The sequence below is a fragment of the Drosophila melanogaster genome, chromosome 3R, assembly GCF_000001215.4.
Source record: "Drosophila melanogaster chromosome 3R".
Taxonomy (NCBI): Eukaryota; Metazoa; Arthropoda; class Insecta; order Diptera; family Drosophilidae; genus Drosophila; species Drosophila melanogaster.
In genome coordinates this window covers 16,608,874-16,622,711 of record NT_033777.3, presented here as the reverse complement: position 1 = coordinate 16,622,711, position 13,838 = coordinate 16,608,874, and the positions used below count along the sequence as shown (strand labels likewise).

Sequence of the window (13,838 nt, the reverse complement as noted above, 5' to 3'; positions counted from 1 at the left end):
ATCTTATTTGTTTAATTTAAACTGTCCGTTTATTGCTTAAACCTATAAACTACAGTCTATTCAATGAACACCCAAGGTTTTTAATAGTTCGAGTTCTGATTGAGGCCATTAGATTAAATAAATAACCTGACAAGCGTCCACAATAAGAAGCCAGCTATGACACAGAGTAGGGTCACAAAGCTGTAGTGCAGGATCTTCAATCTAATAATGTATATGAGATCATTTTATGCAAATATAGAACATCTTTCCACAAGAACATACCGATAAAAGAGTCGCCGACCCTGTTCAAGAGATTCCTGCGTTGGAGGTTCCTTGGTCAGGTAAAGTCGCATGCCGAAGAGGGCCTTCCGGAAGTACTCTTTCCAGTCCAAAGTCTCCATATCGAAGTTGTACAATCGCCGATCCTCCGGAGACATCATCACTCTCAGCCGATCCGTGCTTTTCGTCTCAAAGTGCCAACTGTTGTTCATAAAGTGCTCTAGTACCGCAATGTTGGCATGTATACTTCTGTACAGCTTCACCAGACGAGGCTTTCTTCCCGAGAGTCTCAGGGCTAGATCATAGAAATAGCCTGGTAAAGTGTGATAGAAGAAGGCGGCTAAGGGGAAAATTCGTGGATTTGAGATGTTGTGCACGAACGGGTACCATATCATCTTGGTAAGTGGAAAATCATTCCGGTGGATCAGTGAGTGCTTTATGAAGTCCGTGTTGAGTAGTAGATTCTTTTCACTGGGAGCTAAGGTGTAGATGGCGGGCTGGGATATAGCATTTCGTTGGGATTTGTCTTTGGATGTTTGCCATATGCTGGCCAGAGCCGCATTTGCACAGTAGTCCACGGGCACCAAGCTGGCATAGCCATCTTTATCGTAGGTGGTCAGGCGGAGGACTCCATGGCTCACGCCATAAATGTGAGCAATGGGTCCGTAGAGATTATCGATCCAACCGGAAACAGGCTCCTCATGGGTCGCAATTACTGTGAGAAAGCCATGTTTATCAGTTTATCCTCTCCTTTTAACCACATTGAATACTCACTGACTGATGGCCGGAAGATACTCAGGGGAAGATCGCCGAACTCTCGTAGGACTACATCCTCCGCCAAGGCTTTGGTGTAGGTGTAGGTGTTGGGAAAGTTCCCAACTAGAGTGGGTGCCAGTTTGTCCATCATTTGCTCACTCAGTAGCTCACTCATGGCCAGAACCGAGTTCGCGTCGCAGGTCAGGTGTTCGGGATAGAATTTCTCCTCGATGCGAAAAATAACGCAGTTGGAGAACGCCGTTGAAATGTGCAAATAGGCCTCCAGCTGAAGCATCTCCTTGGCCAACTGGAGCATGAGTCTGGTGCCACGTGTATTGATGGCCAGTGCCACATGAAGTGGCTCATTGAAACGCACGGTGGCTGCTCCATGGATGACTATGTGCACCTCAGAAACTAGGAGCTTGCGATCTGACCTATTAATGCCCAGATCGGGGTCCAGACAGTCGCCAGCGATGACGAAGATTCTCTTCAGGGCATCTGGCTTTGCCTTTAGCAGGACTTCAAAAAGCTTGAAAAGTGAAAGCAAATCCTATGAGGGGCTCTACCTTGTTGTAACTTTTGACTTACTGGGTCCTTCTGCCATATGGCAAGACGTTCCTGAATATCCTTTCCCCTTTTGGGTCTCATCATAGCGTAGATACGTTTTACTTCCGTCGTTCGCAAGAGCTTCTCAATAATCACTAGGAAAATGTAGGTGAAATACAAACAGTTCACGTGGGTTCCTTTCCTCGGCTCATACCCTTTCCCAGAAACCCGGTGGCGCCTGTTAGGAACACCACCTTGTCTTTATAAAATCCTTGGATGCCGTTGTCCATTTCCGTTCTGGATACGATATTGTTCGGCGTCATTGTGAACAAATTCCACCGATGCGATAATTGCGAGTTAAAGACACACTTCAATAGGAAATCAATTGGGTATGGTCGCGCTTTTTATATTTGCTGCGACGGTAGACGCAGTGCCATTTGAACAGTGACCCGGCCAATCGTATGCTAAATTATATGAAATACACCTGAAATACCTAATGAATAGTCACAGCTACGGTTGAATTGCATTTCTCGGTTCTCGGCTGATTTGAGAACTGCACTGTCATCCGTGCTCGTTTGTTTTACTTTAAACACTGTTGCAGCACAATTGGAAATTTTGTTAAATAATGAAAGTTCGTTCTCCACGCCATTTTGATTAGCGTAACTCAGAAATTAAATGCAGATATTATGACAAATATTCTTCCTGGTTTTATTTGAAGAAAAGGTTAACAGGGACTGGAAATATTCGTTTTGTAATATTTAGGATCGGCTTTTGGGATCCAAACAAGAATATTTCTCTTTCCCTCTTTTTCCAAATAATTTAAATATTTTAAAAACCGCTGAAAAAAACTTAAGTCGAACATTTTTACGGATTATACCTTGATCGTACGAAACATACAAAAAATATAGATATGTAAAATATAGATGTATGTAGAAAGCTTAAAATAAATTTGTCAAAAATAAATTGGGTCCTTGAATAAATTTTCAACGAACGGAAGCCTTTTTAAATTTGTAGAAATTTTGTAGAAAAAGATTATAAATTCCCGACATATCTTAGAAATTAGTTTATAAATTTCAAAGCATACTCTTAGGCATCCACCTAAAAGGAGTTGTAAAAAGTTGCTAACGAAGTCATACAAATGTGCTCTACTCTTTTTTTTTATCATATCGAGTGATCCAGGAATCGAAAGGTGAAGAATAAGCCAAAAAGGATCGCATCCCAATGGCTTTGATGGCTCCGTACCAAAAATTTACAAATACAACAAACTGTATTTATTTAGTCGATTGCAAATTTATTTTTCGTCTCTAAAATAAATCTCTGCTGTTTTGCAAGTCACTGTGCAAATGACACTAGGTTTTTCGTTTTTATATTTTATTTTTGATAATTAATTTAAGCATCAAAATAATATGTCATACCGTTGAGTCTGTTGAGGACATCTAGCCCCTCTGCGAAAACTAAACTACAAGTCTGGCCAGAGAATACAGGATGTAACCAGCTAAAGCAACCAGCGAGGATGCGAATGCATAGTGAAGGACCTTCAGGCTGCAAACATTTTATGTTACTTAAAGCGATTGGAAAGTGTCATTTTGAAACTCACCGCATCCTCAGCTTCAGACCCTTGGCAATGGACTCCGCGGTGGGTTTCTCCTTGCCAATATAGAGACGCATTCCATACATGGCGGCCTTGAAATAGTCATTCCAATCCAACTGGGCCATGTCGAAGTCGTAAAGGTTGCGATCCTGCTTGGACATCGCTTCCCTTAGCTCCATTGTGTTGGTCATGTCAAAGTTCCAGGTGGTACTGGAGAACGGACCCAGGACGGCGATGTTCTTGTGAATCTTCCGATACAGATCCACGAGTATGGGCTTCCGGCCCTTGAGGCGCAGCAGCAGATCGAAGAAGTAGCCGGGAAGGGTGTGTAAGAAGAAGGCGGCCAGCGGAAATAGGGATGTGGTGGAGATGCACAGGACGAAGGGATACCACAGCATCTTGGTTAGCGGTATGATGTCCCGATAGATAATAGATGATTTGATAAAGTTTCCGTAGCTCATCAGGTTATTCTCGCTAGGTGCAAACGCGTAAATGGGGGGCGTCGTGACCTTTCCATTCTGTACGGATATCTCCGCCGTTCTCCAAGCGCAAGCCAATGCCACATTTACGCAGTAGTCAGCGGGAACTAGGCTGATCTTGGCTGAAGGGTCCACCGTGGTGACCCGCATTATACCGCGAGCTCCGCCGAAGCAGAGGGCCAGTGGTCCGAATAGGTTGTCCACCCATCCAACCAGGGGCTCCTTGTAAGTGGACATTACTGGGAATATTTAAGTTGCAGCTTTTGAAGGTTATTCCCAATCTGGTGCACTTACTGATCGCCGGTCGGAAGATGGACAGTGGCAGGTTGCCCGCCTCCCGCAGGATCACATCCTCGGCCAGGGCTTTGGTGTAGGTGTACGTGTTGGGGAAGGAGCCAACAAGGCTAGGTTCCATCGCGTCCAGTAATTTATTGCTTACCAGTTCACCCACGGCTAGGATCTTATCCGAACTGCAGTTCAAGTGCTCCGGATAGAATCGCTCTGCGATGTCATGCACCACGCAGTTGGAGTAGGCAGTGGATACGTGAACGAAGGACACCAGCTGGGTCATCTGCTTGGCCAGTTGAAGCATCAGACGAGTGGCTCGTACATTGATGGCCAAGGAGATGTGTAAAGCCTCGTCGAATCGCACGGTTGCAGCTCCATGGATTACAATCTGCACCTCGGCGGTCAGGATCCTTTGATCCGATTGGCTTATACCCAGATCCGGATCCAAGCAGTCGCCCGCGATGGGACAAACTCGCTGCAAGGCATCTGGCTTCGTCCTTAGGAGCACCTCAAACACCTTCGAAACACGAGCGGTCAGGACACATCTGTCACTCTAGCACTGAATATCACTCACCGGATCCTTTGCCCAGGTTGTGATTCGGTCCTCGATAGGCACTCCCCGCTTAGGTCTAATTAAGGAGTAAATCCGATTGACTTCCGTGGTCCTCAGTAGTTTCTCAATGATCACTGAAAAGCACACTCCATAAGCTTGCGAAAAGATTCGAGGAGTGGGGTACCTTTTCCCAGAAATCCGGTGCCACCCGTAAGGAACACGGTCTTGTTCTTAAAGAATCCTTGTATCTCGCTATCCATTTTGTTCCGAGTAAGGGTCTTGAACGCGTTGCGAGCCAGTGAACTGAAAAGTGATTCCAAACTAGCGCTTCTATTTATTTGGGAATCTATAAGTTACACCCAACAAAGGTCGAGTTCAGCATATTCAAGACACCCAATGGTCTCCCGTTTTAGGGAGGAGCTCGTGCTCTAAACTCAGCGAAAGTTTATTTTTTGGGTATAGATAATTATTTGTGTTGCTTCGATTAAAGGCCTAGTTGCATTTATTAATTATATTTTTGCTTACGAATGAAAATAACCTTGGTGCATTTAATTTAAAATTTTAAAGTTGATTCGAGACTTAGTATAGAGCTGCCATCTCTTGCGTGAAATTCAAATTAGTATATGTGTGAATGGTAAACAAGAATGGTAAATGATAAATTGCATGCGATGACTTTGTATTTCCGCGTATATAAATTTTGTATGGGCACGTGTAAGAAGTCCCCGATCAGTCGTTACGTAATCGCATATAAGTATCCTCGTGACTACACCGTATATGTGCTAGACCTTGTATTCTGTATAGGAACCACACATATATATGTTATATCATAACATTTTATATACCAATTTATGGCCTATTTATTTCAATAAGGTTTGATCAATAGAATACCAGAGAGCGATTTCAATTAAAAAATTATTACATTATAATAGGTGCATACTATTGTATATATATCACTTCTTGATGTAACCAGTTGCGTATACTTTATGCAATCGATTGTGTCACTCAGTGCACCTATTTAGATCGGCTCGTGAGGAAAAAACCTTATAGCTACCACCATTCAAGTAATTAAATAAAAGACATGTCTATGTGTTGTATATATTTATTTAATTCCATGACGCAATTACGAAAGTGAGTCGGTGGGTTGCCTATGTACTGCTGAATCAGACTAGGATCCTTACCAACGACCACAGTGCTAGTAGTGCCACAAAGCAAAGGACACCTTGCAGGATATGATGGAGCAGCTTTAAACTAAAATACAATTAGATGTAATACACTTTGTAAGAAACAGAAAAGACAATGGAAACTACCGCTTAATGAGCTTCTTGCCCTGTGCAATGGACTCTGGGGTGGGTGCCTCGTTTCCCAAGAACTGTCTCATGCCACGCAGAGCTTGAACGAAGTATTCCTTCCAGTTGAGGCTGACCATATCAAAGTAGTATATCCTTCGATCCTCCTCCGACATCTGCTGCCTCAAGTGATCCGTATTCCGCATGTCAAAGCGCCAGCTTTTGCAGGCGAATGGGCCCAGGATGCCGAGAGTCTTGTGGATCTTTTGGTAAACCTTTACTAGTCTGGGCTTCCGGCCACTCAGCCAGAGAGCCAGGTCAAAAAAGTAGGCTGGCAGGGTGTGATAGAAGAAAGCTGCCAGGGGGAAGAGCCACGGCACTGTGATGCAGTGGATGAAGGGATACCATATCATCTTTGTCAGCGGGCAGTTGGTGCGTCCATCGAGAGCATGTCGAATGAACTCCCCGTGGGTGATCTTGTTCTGCTCAATGGGCGCCAGTTGGTAGATGAGAGGAGTTTCTTGTGTTCCCATCTCGTTACCTTCCACAATGGTCTTCCAGGTACAGGCCAGAGTCAAATTGGCACAATAATCCACGGGCACCAGGCTTGCCTCGGCATGGTGATCGATGGTGGCAATGCGCAGTACTCCACGGGCCACCCCGAAAAGAATTGCCATTGGTCCGTACATGTTGTCTATCCAGCCGGAGATGGGTTCCTTGTGGGCCGCAATAACTGGGTAAGGGTAGAAATGACAAGATGTAGACAGAGTACGTAATAAGGATTACTTACTGACTGCCGGTCGGAAGATGCAAAGTGGCAAGCCACCCGCTTCCTTCAGGATCACATCCTCCGCCAGTGCTTTGGTGTACGTGTACGTGTTGGGAAACGAGCCAAGGAGCGCTTGCTCCATGTTGTCCAGTAGCTCGTCACTCATCAGCTCTGCCATTGCAAGCACCTTATCGGAACTGCAGTTGAGATGCTCGGGGTAGAAATTTTCCTTGATGTTGTAGATAACGCAGTTGGAGAAGGCGGTCGATACATGAACGAAGGCCTCCAGCTGCCTCATTTCCTTGGCCAGTTGAATCATCAGCTTGGTGGCCCTTGTGTTGATGGCCAGGGCCACGTGAAGCGGCTCATTGAATCGCACGGTGGCAGCTCCATGGATGACAATCTGCACCTCGGAGGCCAGAAGTCTTCGATCATTCTCGCTGATTCCCAAATCAAAGTCGAGGCAATCCCCAGCGATGGGACATACTCTTTGAAGTGCCTCCGGCTTGGACTTCAGCAGCAGTTCAAATACCTTTTCCACACCTTTCGAGTGAGTATTTCTTTTAAATTTCCTATCGCCTTACTTACCGCATCTTTTGACCAGGTGATAATCCGATCCTTAATCTCAACTCCGCGCTTTGGTCTAATTAGCACATAGATGCGTTTCACCTCTGTGGTCCGCAAAAGTTTCTCAATAACGACTTTACCCAAAAAGCCGGTGGCTCCAGTTAGGAACACCGTTTTGCTCCGGAAGCATCTTTGAATATCCGTATCCATTTTTAGAAGTATGGTTTACGCTTGAATTGGCGGCGAAAAAAAGTCTATCCGATAGAAGCAAAAGTTGCAGTCGTTTTTAACAAAGAACGGCTTTAATGAAAATCACCTTGATTTCACTGCGGATATTTATACAAAATTTTCGACCGTGCGGTGAACTGAAGACCCAGGGCTGGTAATCACGAATAATATTATAGAACTTACTTACGCATCTGGTTTCCAATTTTATTGTATGCCAGGGTAATGGCTCCTAAAAGTAGTGAAAGTTGTTTGCTATTTAAATAAACTCTTCAGTTTACTTTATTACTGCACCCCTGTCTTATTTCCCTATATGTTCATTTCCATATTCTTTTAATCGAGTATAGCCTATTTGCTAACCAAATGCGCTACAAAGGAGGTCTAAGTACGGATTTCAAGTAAGATTATGAAATACGAACCATTTCTTGTTTGTAGAATTTATTGGCTGTCAGTGTCGTTCCCTATTGAAACATTTAATTTAGTGATGAAAACAACTAAATATAAAGATTAAATTACGAATATTTTGAAAAATAAATAATAAATGATACCCAGAAGGTTTTAGATTAGTTCATGATTAGATAACCGGTTATTTACATTTATTAAAAAATATTAATGTGTAATTTAAATACTTATTTTTGCGAACATGTCGACATAAATATGTAACGCTCTACCTTTGTGTTGAAACTGTGAAGATTTCAAATTTATCAACTTCCTATGTTTTTCCGCCAAAGTAGTAATGACTGTAAAAAATGTATGTTTGCAATTGCCTACTTTTGAAATAAGCAGCTAACTGGATTTGTTTTAAAACGTCATGGCAGCCTAGACGAAATACGGTCTGCAGCTTAACATTTTGTGTCACAAAAATAAAATAAATAAATAAAAAGATAATAATTATTTTGAGCATCGCGCATGTGATGTAGAAAAAGTCTTACCCGCGCCCATAGCCCATCGCTAGAGCCAACTATCGATATATATAGTATCGATTTTCTTATTGACAATCAGAATCAGCTGTCTAGTTGTATAATTTTTGATGTGAGGTGAGGAAATGGCATGCGCCAAGAAATTGCTTTTTCGCGTTTTCCTGAATAACTCTTTGACGGCGAACCGCACAATCACCATGTCCGCCGCGCGACGTGCCGAGGAGGCCATTGAGAAGCTGAAGGAGGACAATCCCTACTACTCCAAGTACGCGAGCAAGATTGCCAAGTTGCAGCAGACGTCGGCTGAGGAGTTCCTGGATCGCGTGGAGCGTGTGGTGAATCCCATCAAAGATGGGCAGAGCCAGGCCAGGTAAGCTCAGTATTCGGGCAGAAGACAATCCATAGCTGATCCCTTGCCAATTCCAGGTCCTACTCCGAGCTTCTGAATCCCAAGCAAAAACTGCAGGCTGAGCAGGCAGCTGAACTGCCCCACAAGAAGCTCACTGATATCATGAAACTGGAACTGATTGAGGACAAGACCGCCGAAGAGGTCTCCCAGATTTGGCTGGAGTACCATAAGACCAAGGAGGTCCTGGCCGCCACTCTAAGCACATCTCAGTACGAGAACCTCATGGCGCGCGCCAAGGAGCACCCCGTCTTTCTGCTGCCACTGCCCCGCAGTGAGGGATTCGAGTTTGTCATGCTCCAGTTCGCAGCCAACACCGTGCACTTCACTCCGCTTTTGGCGTACCAGGTGCACCATGAGAACGCTCCGGAGTGTCTCACAGTGGTTCACTATACCGAGGTCCAAGACAAGGGTGTAGTTCTCATGCGCGGTGAATACGACACTAAGGTACTCACAGCCCAGGAGGCTCAGTGTCTGGCCAATGAGTTGCAGATGTTCTACCTGAAGCCCGACGAGGGCAAGCTGCGCTTGCTGAACACTTTTACCCGTAAGCCGGACGAGTTCAAGCACATGGATCTAATTAAGGAAGTTGAGAACATACAGCTGGTCTAGGCCCTGCGATTTTAATCAAAATAAATAGAACAAACACGACAAGGATATATTAAACACGAAACAGTATTCGTTTTGCAAATTTTAAGTCCTAATTAATAGCCAATGCACACAAGATGGAGCACTTTGATTCGGTGATGGAAGATATTGGTAAATATTCAAAAGTCAAGAAACGCTTTGCATGCACAAGCATAGCTCACGCCCACAGGTTTCGGAAGGGTCCATCTCTTTGCCACTGTGACACTCGGTCTCCTGCAGATGCTCACCATCCAAGAAACAATGGGCATGGGCATCATTGGTCCGGCGGCCGTCTGCGATCTCCGCATGAATGAGGCGCAGTTGGCCTCGTTAACAGCGGCCGGCTTTATGGGCATTATATGCTCCTCTTACTTCTGGGGCTACATCACTGACAAGAAAGGTCGGCGCTGGACCCTTTTGCGGACCATTACTATAAGCAACTTGTGTTCACTGGCCTCAATGTTTACGGTAACATTCACTGGCTTCTTTGTCATGCGCTTCATCACATGTATTTTGTGAGTACCATGAGGAGATCGAAGACCACAGTGTACACTTAGAAATTTACGCTTTCCTTCAGTGTGGCCGGACCAAGCTTCGTGGCAGCCACCTACCTAAGTGAGTTCTGTTCGCACCGGATTATGGTCCGTTCCATAACTCACTTGTACATGTTTACTGGCTTTGCCATGATCTCGTGCCCTGCGTGGGCTACGCTCTTTCTCAGCTCGGGCTTAATAGAGTTTGAGGAGAAGTTAGTGGGCTCCTTGACACTAAGACCTTGGCGGGTTTTGGGTTGTTTGTACATTCTGCCGGGTGTGGTTGCCTTTTTGCTGTTGCTCCTTTTGCCGGAAAGCCCCAAGTTTTTGCTAATGATTGGTGAGACGAAAAGAGGCTTAGATACTATGGAGTGGATATCCCGCAAGAACACCGGACGTACTCTTAGCGAGGATCAAATGAAACGTTTGCTCGCCTACCAGGAGCACGTTCAGGTCAAGCGGCGGAAGGAGCATCAGAACTTCTTTCGCTCCATGCTGGACGATGCTATGCCCCTCGTTCGGAAGCCCTACGGCGGCTATTTCACGTGCGTTTGCATGGTTATGTTCGTCCTAGGGCTGCTGTAAGTATCGGTTGAAGGCTAGGGTCGTTATCTTTTGCTGATTCCAACAATTCACAGGACACACGGCCTGGGAATTTGGTATACGGCCATGCGAAACCGTTGCAATATGAGGCAGGGGAACACGAATGGCATGACCTTCTGCCAGGTACTTTTTGTTCCAGAAACGGGTCCGTTTATTGAAACTGAATCGGACTTGGACGTGGTAAGCCAAGAAACCTCCGCTAACTAGTCTGCCAACGTTTTTAAAAATCAACATATTCATAATTTACTAGGTCTGTAGTGACTCCTTTAAGGGCTTCAACGATTCCTTTGTTCTGGGCTTTGTCTATGTAGTGCTGTACAACATATCCTGGGCATCGCTATTCTGCGTGCACAAGAAGGTGATGTTCGTATTCTCCCTAGTGGCCTCCTCGACATTTGGATTTCTGCTTATCTTTGCCACCAACCACATGTTGCAGCTCTTTTCGCTCGTGTTCCTGATCGCTTTTCCCGGCATCATAATTGGGCTGCTCGGTGGTTCCCTATTGGTATTCGTGCCCACCTACCTGCGCGGCAAAGCCCTCTGTATCAGCCTGATGTGGTGCCGATGCGGAGCGGCGTTTGGGGCCATGTTGGTGGGCTCCAAGATCCAGTACAACTGCGAACTCTTCCTGTTGGCGATCTCCATACTACCCTTGAGTAAGATGCGATGCCAATGATCCTTGAATATAAGTTATGCCATTTCTAATTGCTTTACCTACAGTTGCCGCTTGTATGGAGGGGTACTTGCCATTGTGACTTCAGGGAATATGTAATAAGTAATAAGTAATTGCTCTCTTTAGCCATGTTATCCAAATTAAAGCGCGGCCCAAAAGTAGGCAAGTATGTCATGTCTTTGGGTTTTCATTAAAGCGACTTGTAGTATACTCAAGGTAGCAAGCTGTATATTTCATTTTTTATATTGCTGAAGTGAAAACCATAATTTGATCTTTGCACCATTTATTTAAGTATTAACATCGATTATTGGGGTAATTCATTTATTCAACCGACATCAAGACTAGAGTAAATACTTATTTCTGTAGCTGCAACTACTTGTTCTTTCCCAGCACGTTAAACTATTGCCCCGAAAAACAATTTAAATAAAAATGCGTATGCTAATAACTATCATCATGAGTTAGTGACGTTGCCATGGTCGTCTAAAATGGATTTAGAATATCTCCTCCTCATTAAAACCGCGAGCCTGTAACATAAATCTATAATTTTCCGCCCAAAAGTCAGTTATTCTATGCTTACAAATTCTCCTCCATTGTTGGCATTTTTTCCTAGATTTATGTTGTCCATCTCGTGATTCCTCAGGATATCCATCAGCGATCCGCGCTTTCCGAACCGAACGCGGGCTCTGTCGCCGTAGTAGGTGTCCAGATCCTGCAGGAACTTGTAGGCATCAGCCATAGTGTTGACATCGTTCTTTCGCGGAGGTCTGGAGTTGGACGCCTCCACTCGGCAGCCGGCGGCTAGGAGGGCAAGGGCCACACAGGCAACCAGGATGCAACGCATTGTTTGGCACATAGTTCTATAAATGGCTAATGTATGTTTATGTAGGATGTTTTGTGTATCATTATAGAGCTATATAATATCTTAACTCAGTTAAGCTTAATTTAATTATCACTGTTCTTTTAGTAATTTGTCATGAGAATCCGAAAGGCATGCTAACATTTCGATACTTCGCAAAGTTAGGGAAGGTCGCAAAAAATTAGCAATAGCTAATAAAAGCGAACACAATAAACTTCGGTTATTTTCTGTGAGTCTTTTTGATTTATAATTTTACCAAATACGTACACACATATTACCGATGGTAATTTATAATAGTTTTTTGTTTACAGAATCGATAAAAATGAATAGTTAAGTAAAACACGTGAGCGTAACAATGTTTGTTTATAATTAGATGGTGTTTTTCCATTTACAATAATCGATGACAGGGTAAAAAAAAACCTTAGAATTAACTACCAATATTAAGTAATTTAGATCTCGTATCGCTCGGGGACCTATTTAGGGGTCTGGATCTTTGGAGGGCCTCACTTAATAGCGGGCAATCTAGTATGCTAATTGACTAAAACTAGGCTATAACTCGGTTAAGTGATCGTACAAGCTTACTGCCGTCACTTATGGTCCCTCAATGATTTTTGGGCGGGACTGACGCAAGCTGCTCATACTTCGGCCCGGAAAATAAGCAAATAAAGCCGATAATTACGAGAATTACGCGAATTATAAGGCACTTAGCCTCTAGTTAAACCCGACTTGCGCCCACCGAAAGGATGTGGCTATGAATCACAGTTTTAGGGCCTATTCGTACTAAAGAGCTCATAAAATAGTTCTAAGAAAGCGCTTTTATTTGCCATACCTGCTCTAAATGACAGCTCATTGTTTGACTATATTATTTGATATATCTATCTACCATAAGTGTCTAAGTGATTTACGGGGCAGCGGGCCTGGGTGTTGTTCCGTTAGAAAACCCTTACCTGGTTCAACTGGGAGTTTGAGTATTGGAAAGCGCAACGGTGTCACAATGCAATTGTTCGTCGGACTGTATGACTGTGTAATCAGCGGACGCGACCGTGAATAAATGTTGGCCGAAAGCCATTGGCAACAGGTATTTATAGGAGTCCCCGGCTGGAGGATGTGCCCGGCTTATCATCGCCGACCAGCCCACTCTCCAACCTCATCCAGATCCCGAGCAGAAGCGAACGGAAGTTGGCCAAACGATTCGAAACGAAACGAACACCGTGCGAAACCTCTAAAATGTTTTCATATGCAGGCTAATTATGTGGCTGCTGTCGCGTTCAAACTTTCGCAGCAGCTGGAACGGAAGAGCCACCGGGAGTGGGAGTGGCAAGCGAAGTGGGTGGGCGGTATGGAAATGGGAGCGTTGAATGGAGAATGGAAAATGGTGAACGGAGAACAGAGAACGGAGATTGGCGGGCGCTAACAAATAGTGACAGTTGGCTAACGAGATATCTGAAAACGGGGCTATCAGGAGCAGAATTACGCATAACTGAATAAATGACAAATTTTCGATAAGCAGGATTATAGTGCCTGCCACTACCCCACCTGAATTCGTTCTCGTTTGGGTTCTCTGATTTACGTGCTCACAGCCTGGGTCGACTAGCTGACTAGCTGCCTAGCTGCAATCCTCCTTCCGCCTTCGCTGGCGTCAGCGAGCTGCGGCTCTGTGTCATTAATTATAGTATTTTGATTATTGTTTAATAACTGTTGGCTTAGACGGCGACGCTGATTGCGATACGATACGATACGCGACCCACCCGTCCCGATGAGGTATTAAGTGCGCTGCTCGACTTCCCATTGCTATTTAATTTGGGGTCAGGCGGTTAAGTCATTTCAATAGAGATTCAATCGGACAATCACTGCTGTAATCTGCTTGCCAGTGGCTACGGTGCGTATACGTAATATGCTTTC

The 13,838-nt window shown here is 44.5% G+C and overlaps 6 protein-coding genes and 1 non-coding gene across 10 annotated transcripts; 2 read left to right on the top strand and 5 right to left on the bottom strand.

Annotated features, from left to right (window-relative positions):
* Positions 1 to 9: 9 nt before the first annotated feature.
* Positions 10 to 1,934, bottom strand: CG14893 (uncharacterized protein). The gene is made up of 5 exons (NM_142311.4): positions 1,775 to 1,934; positions 1,603 to 1,715; positions 1,033 to 1,543; positions 262 to 973; positions 10 to 201 (listed from the first exon to the last, which is right to left on the bottom strand). Exons 1-5 carry the CDS (start codon positions 1,881 to 1,883, stop codon positions 114 to 116), a joined length of 1,533 nt encoding a protein of 510 aa, NP_650568.2. The 5' UTR covers positions 1,884 to 1,934; the 3' UTR covers positions 10 to 113.
* An 899-nt stretch (positions 1,935 to 2,833) lies between these two features.
* Positions 2,834 to 4,762, bottom strand: CG17560 (uncharacterized protein). Its single transcript, NM_142310.2, has 5 exons — positions 4,656 to 4,762; positions 4,493 to 4,605; positions 3,925 to 4,435; positions 3,158 to 3,869; positions 2,834 to 3,102 (listed from the first exon to the last, which is right to left on the bottom strand). The coding sequence occupies exons 1-5, from the start codon at positions 4,729 to 4,731 to the stop codon at positions 3,015 to 3,017; spliced, it is 1,500 nt and encodes a 499-aa protein (NP_650567.1). The 5' UTR covers positions 4,732 to 4,762; the 3' UTR covers positions 2,834 to 3,014.
* mir-2494 (mir-2494 stem loop) lies at positions 3,830 to 3,946 on the bottom strand. The gene has a single exon (NR_048409.1). It is a non-coding gene; the product is annotated as a mir-2494 precursor RNA (primary transcript).
* A 795-nt stretch (positions 4,763 to 5,557) lies between the features above and the next one.
* CG17562 (uncharacterized protein) lies at positions 5,558 to 7,403 on the bottom strand. Its single transcript, NM_142309.2, has 4 exons — positions 7,115 to 7,403; positions 6,548 to 7,058; positions 5,779 to 6,490; positions 5,558 to 5,719 (listed from the first exon to the last, which is right to left on the bottom strand). Exons 1-4 carry the CDS (start codon positions 7,301 to 7,303, stop codon positions 5,632 to 5,634), a joined length of 1,500 nt encoding a protein of 499 aa, NP_650566.1. The 5' UTR covers positions 7,304 to 7,403; the 3' UTR covers positions 5,558 to 5,631.
* A 917-nt stretch (positions 7,404 to 8,320) lies between these two features.
* CG10340 (uncharacterized protein) lies at positions 8,321 to 9,314 on the top strand. Its single transcript, NM_142308.2, has 2 exons — positions 8,321 to 8,608; positions 8,665 to 9,314. Exons 1-2 carry the CDS (start codon positions 8,364 to 8,366, stop codon positions 9,254 to 9,256), a joined length of 837 nt encoding a protein of 278 aa, NP_650565.2. The 5' UTR covers positions 8,321 to 8,363; the 3' UTR covers positions 9,257 to 9,314.
* On the top strand, positions 9,312 to 11,293 carry CG12783 (uncharacterized protein). Of its 2 annotated transcripts, none has more exons than NM_001275715.1 (6): positions 9,312 to 9,403; positions 9,462 to 9,786; positions 9,849 to 10,385; positions 10,443 to 10,587; positions 10,658 to 11,063; positions 11,128 to 11,293. In NM_001275715.1, exons 1-6 carry the CDS (start codon positions 9,370 to 9,372, stop codon positions 11,160 to 11,162), a joined length of 1,482 nt encoding a protein of 493 aa, NP_001262644.2. In that variant the 5' UTR covers positions 9,312 to 9,369; the 3' UTR covers positions 11,163 to 11,293. The 2 variants fall into 2 exon arrangements, with proteins under 2 accessions (NP_001262644.2, NP_650564.2); NM_142307.2 differs by having other exon boundaries at positions 9,449 to 9,786.
* Positions 11,294 to 11,386: 93 nt separating this feature from the next.
* NPF (neuropeptide F) lies at positions 11,387 to 13,492 on the bottom strand. Of its 3 annotated transcripts, none has more exons than NM_001275713.1 (3): positions 13,473 to 13,492; positions 11,658 to 11,937; positions 11,387 to 11,604 (listed from the first exon to the last, which is right to left on the bottom strand). In NM_001275713.1, the coding sequence occupies exons 2-3, from the start codon at positions 11,931 to 11,933 to the stop codon at positions 11,572 to 11,574; spliced, it is 309 nt and encodes a 102-aa protein (NP_001262642.1). In that variant the 5' UTR covers positions 11,934 to 11,937; positions 13,473 to 13,492; the 3' UTR covers positions 11,387 to 11,571. The 3 variants fall into 3 exon arrangements, with proteins under 3 accessions (NP_001262642.1, NP_001262643.1, NP_536741.1); NM_001275714.1 differs by lacking the exon at positions 13,473 to 13,492 and adding an exon at positions 12,884 to 12,954 and having other exon boundaries at positions 11,658 to 11,947; NM_080493.3 differs by lacking the exon at positions 13,473 to 13,492 and adding an exon at positions 12,884 to 12,954.
* Positions 13,493 to 13,838: the final 346 nt, after the last annotated feature.

Excerpts from the sequence above, each read along its gene's own strand:
- CG17560 (NM_142310.2), bottom strand. The coding sequence starts at position 4,731 with ATGGATAGCGAGATACAAGGATTCTTTAAGAACAAGACCGTGTTCCTT. Across the intron at positions 4,436-4,492 it reads CAACCTGGGCAAAGGATCCG|GTGTTTGAGGTGCTCCTAAG; the intron begins GTGAGTGATATT and ends CGTGTTTCGAAG. Across the intron at positions 3,870-3,924 it reads CATCTTCCGACCGGCGATCA|TAATGTCCACTTACAAGGAG; the intron begins GTAAGTGCACCA and ends AAATATTCCCAG.
- CG10340 (NM_142308.2), top strand. The coding sequence starts at position 8,364 with ATGGCATGCGCCAAGAAATTGCTTTTTCGCGTTTTCCTGAATAACTCT. Across the intron at positions 8,609-8,664 it reads GATGGGCAGAGCCAGGCCAG|GTCCTACTCCGAGCTTCTGA; the intron begins GTAAGCTCAGTA and ends TGCCAATTCCAG.
- CG12783 (NM_001275715.1), top strand. The coding sequence starts at position 9,370 with ATGGAGCACTTTGATTCGGTGATGGAAGATATTG. Across the intron at positions 9,404-9,461 it reads TTCGGTGATGGAAGATATTG|GTTTCGGAAGGGTCCATCTC; the intron begins GTAAATATTCAA and ends TCACGCCCACAG. Across the intron at positions 10,588-10,657 it reads CTGAATCGGACTTGGACGTG|GTCTGTAGTGACTCCTTTAA; the intron begins GTAAGCCAAGAA and ends ATAATTTACTAG.
- CG14893 (NM_142311.4), bottom strand. The coding sequence starts at position 1,883 with ATGACGCCGAACAATATCGTATCCAGAACGGAAATGGACAACGGCATC. Across the intron at positions 1,544-1,602 it reads CCATATGGCAGAAGGACCCA|CTTTTTGAAGTCCTGCTAAA; the intron begins GTAAGTCAAAAG and ends TCACTTTTCAAG. Across the intron at positions 974-1,032 it reads TATCTTCCGGCCATCAGTCA|TAATTGCGACCCATGAGGAG; the intron begins GTGAGTATTCAA and ends GCTTTCTCACAG.
- CG17562 (NM_142309.2), bottom strand. The coding sequence starts at position 7,303 with ATGGATACGGATATTCAAAGATGCTTCCGGAGCAAAACGGTGTTCCTA. Across the intron at positions 7,059-7,114 it reads TCACCTGGTCAAAAGATGCG|GTATTTGAACTGCTGCTGAA; the intron begins GTAAGTAAGGCG and ends GGTGTGGAAAAG. Across the intron at positions 6,491-6,547 it reads CATCTTCCGACCGGCAGTCA|TTATTGCGGCCCACAAGGAA; the intron begins GTAAGTAATCCT and ends ACCCTTACCCAG.
- NPF (NM_001275713.1), bottom strand. The coding sequence starts at position 11,933 with ATGTGCCAAACAATGCGTTGCATCCTGGTTGCCTGTGTGGCCCTTGCC. Across the intron at positions 11,605-11,657 it reads CCAACAATGGAGGAGAATTT|GCTCGCGGTTTTAATGAGGA; the intron begins GTAAGCATAGAA and ends TTTATGTTACAG.